Here is a 12,728-nt window from a genome sequence, read left to right on the forward strand (position 1 = left end):
TCAAATACCTTGTGGAATAAGTATGATTGTCTCCATTTACAAATTAATACATTGAAAACTGTAGAGCCATGGTTACACACTTAGAAAGTGGAACAGAGGAGAAAAGAACCCAATCTGTCTAATCTCAGAGTCTATATGCTTTTTCAACTAAATAATTCTTTTATGGGTTTCTTCAAGGGATGGCACTAAATTCTACCTTATTTCTGATTGATCTCTATTAAAAAATAGTTTTCAAACACTTCTGTTTCCAGAATCTTACTCATTATTAACTGTTTTATTGAAGCAAACATTTACACAGCAATCTGACATTTAAAGATATCCTTCAGTTAATGTTTCTGAGTTAAATCAGGCTTCTCTGACTGCCTATTCACCTAAATTTGTGGTTTCTTAGAGAAGAGCATCCATGTCTAAATATTAATGCTTTAAAATCAAGAAGCCAAAAAAAATCCCACTTTAAATCTACACTTGATAACTGTATCACTGCAACAGGAATCATACATTTTTTAGAGCATTAATTTCAAAGTACTGGATGTTTTAATAGTTCTATCAGTTGTTGAGCTCCTTGTGAACCATTAAACATATTTATCTCTCATGACACTTAGCACTGTGACCTACACACTGTAACTGAGTGCTGGCTGAATAAATGAGAGGAGCAGAAAGAAAACTAGAATACCAGAAATTACACGGGATACTTTATAAAAATAAATTACCAACCAAATATTCATTACTTTCATTATGGGGTGACATACAGTCATAATGATAGTAGACACAGTACACGCATCCAAAGATACATATTCCTATTTAGGAATATATACAGTAATGCCCAACTCGAACCGATTCCCTAATTATAAGGAGGGGAGAGATGTAGGACATTTATTTTGGAAGGGGATAAAGGCAGCCAAGAAAGGGAAACGACACAATAAGGGACCAAAAAGAACTCTGAAGAGGGTTGAATATTGGAATAATTTGAGATGTATTCAAATATTTTTTTATTCATTGTATAAAGGAATCTTTAAAATTAATATTGAAAAACAAGAGACCACTACCACCTTAAAGTTACATATCAAACAATTATTTGGCCGATTGCTAATAAAATATCTGATCTTAACAGAAAATACCATAAAGGGAGAATAAAGGACAACAAATCTAAGTGTGAAAACAGGAAAAAAAAGAATTCTAGAAAGGGAACAATCTGTATGAAAGATCTAGTTGCATTTCACTGCAATTCAAAAGAAGGAATCACAGAATGTTGTATCTAATCATAATGGGCAGGAGACTAAAGAATAAATTATATCTATGGTCCTATGTTTCTAAGTGGCCATCATTTAATGTGTATATAAGTATACAAAAGTGGTATTTTAGAACAAAATGTTTTAACAAAATTTTGTCTTTGCTTTGGCGGGGGGGGGGGGTAAAAAACAACTGGAAATTCCTCGAGTAGCCAAGCTCCACTTTGATTTTCATGTAAAATAAAAAGCAAAAAAAAAACATAAATGATTTAAAACCTTATTAGTACTTCACTATTTTCAGAATTCTACAGGTTAGAAAAACAAATGTCTGTGGGAATAAAAGCATTAACCACTCATATATTACCTAATTAGATAATCACCAAGTCATGGTATAGAATTAAGAGACTATTTAAAAGTTACACTGTCATTGTATAATCCTACGTATTGTATTGAAAAGATTGCTGCATTTAAAACCCCCACATATTTAAAGGCAAATTCTGCACCTACGAGTTAAGGAATAAGGAACATCTCTTTTCTAAAAACATTATGAAATTGACATTTCCATGGGCTTTTGAAATTTACAAACCGGAATCACAGTAAAAAGAGAGACAGGCAAGGACTCACTTAAGCATTAATACAGTCATTTTAGAAACCCTCTAAAAATAAGTTTGATTCTGCACTGTGTTCTAAAACACAAATTTAAGAAATAAAACTTTATATACCTGACTTACTATATATGTAAAGTACCTTTATCCTCTTGTTAATATACAATCTGACTTCCTAATTCTGGATAAACACATGCAAATGGCCTGAAAAAATACTAAATACATAAGATAGAATTGTAATTTCACAGCTAGATTTGCTTACACTTTTTCTTGACACCAATAGCAAGAAAACAAAAGATACTGTCATAACTAAGGGATCTTATCCCAATCTGCATTAGCACCCAGAATTTTTACTACTTTGCGGCTTTACTGTAGCTGGCACATCTAATAAGAACTACTCTGCACCATAAAGGTAATATCTAAGTATGAACACAATTCAATTTTAATTATGAAATTTTATATGCATTTTGTATACTGATGCACAATTGTAAAAGATTTTTTATGTTATATGCATCGCACCAAAACCTAATAAATGCTTAAGTCTCATTTTCTGCCTAAGTCTCATTTTCTACCTAATTTGAGCAATTTAATAATCTAAAAAAGTATAGGAGCACATTTTGGAGAATTACTGCATTATTCATATGATATGAATCCTACAGTATAATATTAATTTATGAAACATGTTCTTAAGAATGTTCTGTACGTGAAAATATGTATTTCTCCTTCATTATATAGTAACTCAAAAATAAATTAGTAAAATAATACTAGCAATAATATAATAACAGAAAATGTAAAATCTCCTATTCACATACTTCTGAGTTAATTTACTAAATGGCAAAGAGCATGGAGGATTTTTCACTCAGAGGATAAAATTATATTTGTTAGCGAGCATATTCATATACTAAGAATCTGCTACCTGCAAGGTGCCGGGCTTGGTCCAGTACAAAATACAAAGAGCTAATGGATGAATAGAGGAAAAATCTCTGTGGTAAATGTCATAGAGTAATAGAGAGAGGGAGCCATAGGGATTTGGGTAAGGAATACATTGGTTCCAGCTAAAGGAATGAAGGAAGTATATCCTCCTCTGGGGAGAAGGAAAAATAAAGGAGTTCTCTATAGTTATGTAGGGGGTGAGGCAGGGAGAAGAGGTAATTTGTTAATTATCAGTGTTCATACTCCTTAATTATTATGATTTCCTGAGCTACAAATGAGGTTGGCAAGGTATAAGGGTGAATATGGGAGAATGAGGCTGGGATGGAAATGGACTCCTGCTACCATAATCCCACACAAATTCTGTAATATTAAAATGACAAGGAAACCTGAAGTAGGCTGTGCTCTAAACAAGCTCTATATAAAGACATAGCTACACTTACCATAGTTAAGAAGACCCTTTTCTGCACTGTGTAAAAGTCACTCTATCTACTGAGAAGATCCAAACAAAATCTGGAGCTCAAAGTAACTCAAGAACGTTAAAATCCTCAAGGCACTTCAAATTTGAAGGAAAAAAATGAGCAGTTATCATTTAAAAACATCTCCCAAAAGGCATTAATAATACTGAGTAAATCTTTAATACTGAGTAAATCTAAAGCTACTTTGTAGCTTGAAATATACATACTTTAACCTTCCATTAAAGTAGAATTCTTACCCCTAAATTATTCAGAGAAACTGAATGCTCACTAGGCCACGTGAAATAACATACGAGGCAGCTATAATAACATATAACATATATTCTGAGGGGAGGATTCAATTCTTTGCCACTATTACATGGATTTCATTGGAATGGAAAACAAAAAGCTGGAGGTACTATAAAGACATTGTATCTAAGGGGTGTACCATCCATCCTGACATTTTCCATAGCACATTTTTCACTATAAGGAATTTCAAAGAAACTAATTCTTTAAATATTAGGCACAAAATGATTTTCCTCAATATTTACAGTGTAACTTTACAAACATTTTATGTTTTTAAAATACAAAATCTATCCTTAAATATTAAAATATGATGTCATTTTAAAAAGAGTTTACAGTACAGAGTGCCTTGTTTTTCATTATATATTAGGTAAATCACTGCAAAACTTTGCAGTCAATTAACAGAGGCTATGAAGGGTTACATTTCAGCCTATAATCACCAAGAATACAAAGCATAAAGTGAAGACGCCACTGTACATTTTATATATATACCTTAAATTTATAATAATTATTAATTAATACACTATTCCTCTATCTTTAGTCTATTTTTTTCAACATACCATGATAAAAACTTAGCCAATTAAAAAAAACAATAAAAAAGCAGGACTGTTACAGGTTTAAAAAATTGTTAGCATTTTCTGATCTCTAAATGGAAAAAAGTGTTGGTATCTAGCAAACAAATCTTCCTCTGCCAAACAGGAAATCAAAAATGCAAATATCCTAACAAAGACGGGCAAAAATAGGACATAAACAAATATTTCCAATTTCCATAATCATACATAGAAAATAATATATGTTGTTATAGTTTTAATTACCGATAGAGCTGCAATTTCATTTAACAAACAACTTTCAGTGTCTGACATTTAAGAGAAAATGCTTAAAATCCATGCTTCACCAGTTCTATGAATATGTCACAACTGCCAATAACAGATACAGCAGCATTTCGTTTTATGGTCAAAAGATACCAGTAAAAATAAACAGTTATATAGGACATATATGAATGTATATATACATATATATAATGCCAACTTCAAAATTTTTCAGTATAAAGCAAGAAGAAATCGTTGAAGGAGGATATAATATTTTAGGTAACTTACCTTTCGCCCATCACTTGCATGGCAATTCACATTTAGAGGAGTCAGTAAAGCCATTAGTTTTTCTTCATTACCACTCCTGTAAAAAGGTAGTAAGTCAATTCCTATAAAATTATAGAGCTTCTTATGAATATTTATGGTTATTTTTCAGAAGAGTGGAAAATAATATGGGTTTGCTTTGATGTCTTATATACGGTTCTCAATGAATCCCTTTTGGTATATAAAATTAAATTAATATATTCCTAATTAATTCCTGTTAATCTTCATACAGTGGTACATCTTGGGTAATATAGCTTTCTACATTATTGTTTTATTTATCTGCATCAAGTCACCTTCTTAATTACAAACAAACTTTATTCTGATAAGTGATCTAAAACACTGGACTTAAAAACACAAAATGATGAAAAAAGCTAATTAATTTAATTATAAATGACCAAGAACAAAAGAAAATGGATGAGAATTTTAACATTTACTTAAGCTCATTCAAGCTTTGCTAGAAAAATTTTCAGAGAAAAATGAAGAGATAGGTATTTAAATACTCCAAGAAGATTATCCGAAACGCTGGGCAACTAAGGTCTGCAGGTACCCTAAGAAATGTTTCAAATAAAATTAACCTTACAAATCTTTGCCATGTTGAAAAACTCTATCATTTAACACACCCATCATATAAAATAAAGTATACAGAGATGGAGTAAAAGGTCTTATCCGCATTAACATGTAAAATCCAAGCAAGACAATAACATGTTATAATTTTTATAGTCCTCCACCTGCCCTCCCCCTTTTTCCCCTTATATGCATTATACTCACTTAAAATGAATGGAATCACTTACCTAGCAGCTTCTAGGAGTTCGTCTTTCTTGTATTCACCTAGATGATTGCAAAATATCATGCTGTTAGCATTTGGCAGAAGACAGATTAAGAAATGCAGTAGGCAGCAAATACAGAATTAAATAGAGAAGAACAGAAAAAGAGAGTCCACACCCCGCTGGGTGATGGAGCCGTGACGTTAGCCAGCTTGTGAAGGCAGCATCACCAGTGCCTTGGAGACGGGCAGCAAATTGACGCAGCTTCTTGTCCAATCCTCAGATGAAATAGCTTTCTTCAGACAACCAATGAATGTTAAATCTCGTGTCCAGAAACACATTCCCTCTGATAACAGCATGCCAGCTGAAGACAATGTCCCCTCCCCCCTTTCCTATTCAGGCTGTCACAGTATACTTGTAAAGCATAATACATTCTGAGACAAAAGCAAAATAATGTGGCTCTTTAAAGGTACAAATTACTAGTCTTCGAAAAAACTCAGTTTTATCTGTAATGACATGGAAAGTTTTTTCAAAAAAAAATTAATTACCGTCGCTGAGCATTATAGCAGTAGGAAAAAATATATCAGCATCATGAAGCTTTTGCCTCAATAGGGTAGGTCTGTAGACTAGAAATACGTGAACTCCGTACCAAATGCTATGAACCTCTTGGAGGCAGCGCTCCAAAAACCAAAACAGTGAATACGTTCTTAAATGACAATAATATTCTAACATGCTGCAGTCTTCACACTTTGTACAAATTCAATACCAAATTTTAACAAACAAGAAACCTTAAAATTATTTTTAAAAAGGAGGCTGGGGTCACTGAGAATAGGAGATAGCCAACTATTGAGATGTGGATAATTTTTCTCCCTTCTATTTTTTAAAACATCACAGACTGAAATGAGGTATATAATTTAAAACCTTTGATTCAAATTCCTTAGAGTATTCAAGATCTAACAAATAAGCTTCATTTGCAAGCTCAACTGAAGGACAAGGAATTTTAATACAGAGTTTGTTCATTCAATAAATAAAAAGAACAGCCAGGACTATGATTCAGCTCTAATATGCTGACTCAGTTTGCTATACCATTAAAGAAATAATTGTACAAAATGTCTAAGCCAATAATTACATGAAACCAAATATTAAGCATACACATAAGAAATAAAATGTTAGATTAACTGAAAATATTATTCTATTAAGAAATAAGCTCAAATTATTTTAAAAATCTTATCATTTATAAATATATACTTCTTTGCATTTTGTTTCTATTTTGTTACAGAATGCAGAATATTGATGTAAATAAATACTATAAAGACACCTAAGGACACACCAAGCACATATTTAAATTCTATAACCCATCATTAGCAAATATTCTTTTAAACTGTGTTTTGCTTCTTGGATTAAGATTATATTAAAATCTAGAAACTGTAAACAGTTTTTTTTCAAATAAGGAAAAAGTTATTAAATATTCTCTCCTAAGGGAATTTTATATGCCAGTAAAGTCATAGATTCAACAATATACATGGATAAGCTAGAATGCATTATTCATGATCATGGAGTTGGTCTTTCCAATTTCCTAAACACTGTATTCCACATTCTTTAACTGACTGAGAGTTTTAAGATTTATAATACTATATATCTCAGTCAATAAGCTTCTTGTCTTCCCAGAGCCAAAGACCTGCCTTTACTACACATTTTAGGTGGCAATATGGGAGTCAGTGAGTCAATTTTAAAAGTTCCTTGTGAGGAAAATGGCATAACCCATACTCTCAGGTGGCTTGAGACTCAGGAGGAAAATAAGTGAAATTATCTGTAGAAGTCATTCAGTCAAGTATTTATTGGAAAGGTCTCTATGCCAAATTCAAAGCCACAAAAGACACTACTATCATCTCTGAACTCAAGCAATAGTCATCTACTAAGTGAGACAGGCAAACACAGGATTCTGGTAGAGTATGAAAAGAATCTTATGAAACGCTATAGAGAGCTTAAAGCCTAGTCTAACTGAGATTAGTAAGAGACAGGGTAATTGTGTTTCAGTGGAGGTTTCCTGGAAGAGGGGAAACGTACACAGAATTCTGAAGGAAGAAGAGAGATGATGCTCAGGTGAAAAAGGGTGAAGGAGAAGCAAGCAACCAAAGTAAAAGAAACAAGGAGAGAAACAGTAGATCTGTACACCTGAAACCACCTACACTGCAGGGGAATAGGTAAGAAGTGTGAGACAGAAAAGAAACAGCTCACGGATGGCTCTCTAAGAAGTTTAAACTTTATTTCAAAACCAATGAGGAAATAATTGCGATAACAAGAGGATTGCAAAGTATATTTAAAGACCTGTAAGTTTTGTAATTATACTCTATTTCTGTGGACTGTTGTTGAGGAGAAAAGAGGCCCAAGAGCTAGTGGGTGGAGAGAGACAATGAATTCTGACATAGTTTATATTTTGAGATAAGTATAAATTCCCTGGTTAACAGTCACAACACATGAAAATTGGCAACTGAAGTACCTACTACTGAAACCTGAGTCATGGTAAAACAGTACTCTAATAAGCTAGAAAATAAAACTGCAAAAATACTGAGGATCTTCAAAGTTCAGTCCACCCACATACACTTCTCATCAAGTATAGCTTATTGATGTTTTCTCCAAAAGGCACATTTTTACAAAAATGTTATTCCTGCATAGGTAAGATGATAATGAACCAAAGCTTTCTAAAGGAAACATATAAGTGCATCTGACAGAGTCAGGCACAGGTATTACAAATGACTTTCTACTTTTACTGTTAGAGACTCTAGTACTTTAATCAGCTTTTCTGCAATACATTCCAGCATCCACTATCTGGTGCCCAAGGACCATAATCCATAAACAGCTGAAGCTATTTTTCAAATGCTACATCTCAGGAACTAACAGTGAATTTAGAATCCCTTGTACATTTCCACAACAAATCTGAGTACTTACTTAACACCAAAGCGCTAATTCTGTTTCATTTTAGCTGAGAACCTGAAAATATTCTGGCTGAGACTACAGTGCTCTATGGAGCATTTACATGCTTTAATAACATCCAGATAAAGGCTAGCAATAGATCAGCCAGAAAGGAAAGTAGGCAATTATAGTCAAGATAATAGCAACCAAGAACATTGAAAATAAATGGCTTATATTTTTCTTTGATTAGAATAAAATAAATGAGTTTAAAAAATAAGCCACAAAGTTTACTTTTCAAAGTCTGAATTGCTTTTTGATTAGTAAACTAATGACAGGATACATGTAAAAATAAATACATGCACACACGCACACACACACGGGGAGGTATGCTATCAGAAAGATGGTTTAAAAAAAGGTTAAAAAAATAATGGTTAAAAGAAGGTTAAAAATGAAGAAAACTTACATCAATAAACAGGAGTCATAATTATTGACTTATCTCAATTTCAACATTTTATTTCTTTTCTTTTCTCTCTTTAATTTCAACATTTTAAAGTACATTTGCCTCTTTCTTCAGCAACTGATGGGATCAAAGTCGACTAAGTTTTGTAAAACTGAGTCATCTGGTTTTGTTGAGGCAAGACAGCATGTAAAGATTATGAACATAGAGCAACAAATTCTTAGAGCCATGAGGAACTAAAAAAGGACTATGACTTTTCTCTACTTTTTAAAAAATATTTTATTTATTTATTCATGAGAGACAGAGAGAGAGACCGGGAAGAGAGAGAGAGAGAGAGAGTCAGAAGCAGTCTCCACGCAGGGAGCCCGACGTGGGACTCGTCTCCAGGATCAGGCCCTGGGCTGAAGGTGGCGCTAAACCGCTGAGCCACCCGGGCTGCCCCAGACTTTTCTCTATTTGAAGTTATGCACGACACATGCGTATAGTAACTAACATCTTAGATGCAAGGAGAGGATTTGAAGTCACCTTTCTTCTGTTACCTCACCTCCAATTTCAGAATCATTCTCCTAAGAGATCCTCTGCCACATATTCATTTACAGCTAATGAAATTGACACCGAGGCAGTTAAATGAATTGTCTAAAGTTTTACTATTATTCACGATCTGTCAAGCCCTGAAAAAGGCAAATATGTGAGCACAAACTAGCCAAATCTGAACTCTAAAAGAGAGATGTAAACAAAAGAGTAACAATATAATAGTGAGAAAATAATTTTTAAAACAACTAGCTTTAAATAGGCTAAGCCTACTTATATTACATAAGCTAAATATTTCCATCAAAACCATTTTTAAAGCATTTGAACTTTCATATGAGAGCTTGTAAACATGGACCAAAAAAAAAAAAAAAAAAGGATACTGGGCTTAGCCTTTTAGTTTGTTTTAACATTTTGAAACAAGGGAGTAGGAATGAGAAAAATTCATTCCAGGTCTATTCAAATGATCAATGCCTTTGGCATTTTCTATAGCATGCTTTAAATTCCTCCTGCTTTAAATATCTCAAGGGAAGGGCTAGAACCAATCATCTCAGGTACCAGGTTTAGGGACCCTTACTTTGCTGAGTGTTAAACAGAACCATGAATTGATACTTCTCACAGAGATATTTTCTCAGCAAGGTATCAGCAAATACAAGAGATGAACTGATTCTTCTAGCTAGCCTGACAACCTATATGGGGAATAAAATATTAATTTAGGTAACAAACTCCATTGTATTTTCACCAACAGATTTGAAAATTTAGAACCAACTATGGAGCTGTGGAAGGAATTTCACTAACACACCAGGAAATAATCTAATATCAAGAAACTAAAGCTATAGGTCTTCCACAAAAAGCAATTTTCAGACAGACTGCTATTCTACTATAATAAACTCCAGGAATTCTTGAATTATTTTTTTTCTCTGAAATCTTTCACAAATATTTTCAGGACAACTGGGGAAAAATCACAAAGTTATCAGGGTTCTCAATGCCTTTCTCCTACTTCTGAGTCTTATCAGTCTTCCCACTCATTCCGATACTGGATTCAAAATCCATACCATTAGTTAAGTCTAGAATCATAGTCAAACTAAACACTCCACATCCATTCTAAACACGGATTCATATGTAGTTTTCAAATTCTAGGCTTGAATAGGGCATTTTCCTAGTGAAGATCCTTTTCCTCTTTTGCCTCATACAGCTCTGACCTTTTCAATTAGCCAACATTTAACTACCATTAAACATGGCCTGTGGTATATATAACACCATATAACCTTGAAGCTCTGCTGAACAATAATACACTACCCAGCACTCTCACATAGCTGTTTGCTTTTATGTATATTAACATTATAAAAAAAAAAACCAGTTTCTCAGTTGCACAAGCCTTATTTCAAGTTTTCAGTAAGCACATGGGGCTGTTATCTACTATAGTAGATGGTGCAGGGAGAACGTTAGAATAGTTAAAACTTTTTTGGGACCATGGTATTTTAGCGTTCGTATTGACTATTTAATAAGAAGTCATCTTTAAAAAGCAAAAAGGAAGTCATCTTTTACTTTAATAAACTACTTCCCATGTTATTCTTAAAGCTGTCACCACCAAAACTCCACAAACTTTTTATTTTCTACTAAATACCAAACAACTGCTGCTTCATCAGCATGAAATATAAGGGAAAACACTGAACTGTATGATAAAAGATCAGGAACGAATTCTAGCTCTGCCATCAATTTACTTGTGTGACCTCAGGAAAATCACTTTATCTTCCAGGGACCTTCCAATTTATTGTCATATGAACAATGTCACTGGAAAATGAGGGTGAGGAGCTAAATTATCTCTGGTTTCAGCTCTAAAATTCTCAGTCTGTATTTGATTCTCAGTATTGCTCAGATTTCTTTCTTTCTTTTGCTCAGATCTCTTTCTAAGACAATTTTAATGTTGCTCCAAACAAACTTTAAGGAAAAACATAAAATTATCTGGGGTACAAAATCTCTACTATTATAAAACATATACTACTACACCTGGGAATTATAAAGAAAGCAGTAAAGCAATTTTACTCAACCTATACCTTTTACTCAGTTAATTCTTTTTTTTTTAAATTTATTTATTCATGAGAGACAAAGAGAGAGAGGCAGAGGGAGAAGCAGGCTCCACACAGGGAGCCTGATGTGGGACTCAATCCCACATCTCCAGGATCACACCCTGGGCTGAAGGCAGCGCTAAACCGCAGAGCCACCTGGGCTGCCCTACTCAGTTAATTCTAAATTTTTGGTAACACTCCAACTAGAAGCTATATGAAAACAGCCCTTTAAGAAGAAAGTGGTGATCTGCATAATTCTGATCTTTAATTATAGATATTTCTATTTTGTAGATAAGATTTTTTTTAAAGAAGAGAAATCCACCTAAGTATGGAACTAGATATAAACCAAAGAATTATTACTTGACAATTTTCCAATTCTTCAGGAAAATGGAGGTGTCCCACTCCCTGCAAAGCTGAAAATCAATTTTCAGAGAAAAAGACCTCTAAGTATAACTATGTTATCCTATATAACAATATTCAAATGATTAAAAAATAACAGATTACATGTCAACACAAAAACCTAGGCCAATGTCTTAAAACATTCCAAAAGCATAATATAACACTCAAACATAACAAAAGCTCTGCAAAAAACACATGTAATGCAATCAATAAATAATGAAACTGTTAACTAGTTTCTTTGTATGCAGTAGTATGACCTTGCTTAGCCCCAGCAACATCTAAGATACACGTCCCATTTATGAACTCTTTACAGAGTTTCAAATAATTTAAACCTGTTTCTGACATCGTCAATTTTATTTGGCATGTAACAAGACTTTTCACTGGACTTTTGTTGTCATTGTTATAAGAATATAAATATTAAAATTTGGGATACAAACTGGCCCCACACAAGAGTTACAAGATATAAATATATACTCTAAAAATTTAGATATTAAAAGCCAAGAAAGGTGTTCTTATAGGATGTTATTAACCAATGAGATACTCTGCAAAGTGTGCCTGTACTTCCAAAGAAAAGGACCTTTTAGATTATGCTGTAGAGGAAAAGACCTTTTGATACATCAAAAAGAAGACAAGAAGGGAGAGTTGGGTGAGATTGGGAAACATGGTACATTGATTTTTTTTACTATCACAATGTCTGTTCCTTAAAAAGTGTTTCAGAAAAGTAAAATCCATCTTTGATCCAAAACAGTAAGGCCAACGGTTTTATATTCTTTGTTTCGACACCAGTGGTACTTTGTCCACAGTCATCAATCCACAATTTATTTGCAAATCCTAAATCCAAAAAGCTCTAAAAACTCATTTGGCCGCAAAACTTAATCTACTTAGTATATACAGCTATCAAACATTTCACTGCAAAAATATTAACATTTGATTACAAGGTGCA

The 12,728-nt window shown here is 33.2% G+C and overlaps 1 protein-coding gene across 1 annotated transcript in view; it reads right to left on the reverse strand.

Annotated features, from left to right (window-relative positions):
• The window catches only part of TNKS (tankyrase), a 212,255-nt gene that overhangs the window by 94,150 nt on the left and 105,377 nt on the right, over positions 1-12,728 (reverse strand). Inside the window, exons 4-5 of the mRNA XM_035699778.2 lie at positions 5,447-5,483; positions 4,620-4,695 (exon numbers count right to left, since the gene is read on the reverse strand). Of these exons, the coding sequence (XP_035555671.1) occupies positions 4,620-4,695; positions 5,447-5,483 (113 nt within the window). The remainder of the gene's footprint in view (positions 1-4,619; positions 4,696-5,446; positions 5,484-12,728) is intronic.

The sequence above is a fragment of the Canis lupus genome, chromosome 16 (genome assembly GCF_003254725.2).
Source record: "Canis lupus dingo isolate Sandy chromosome 16, ASM325472v2, whole genome shotgun sequence".
Lineage (NCBI taxonomy): Eukaryota > Metazoa > Chordata > Mammalia > Carnivora > Canidae > Canis > Canis lupus.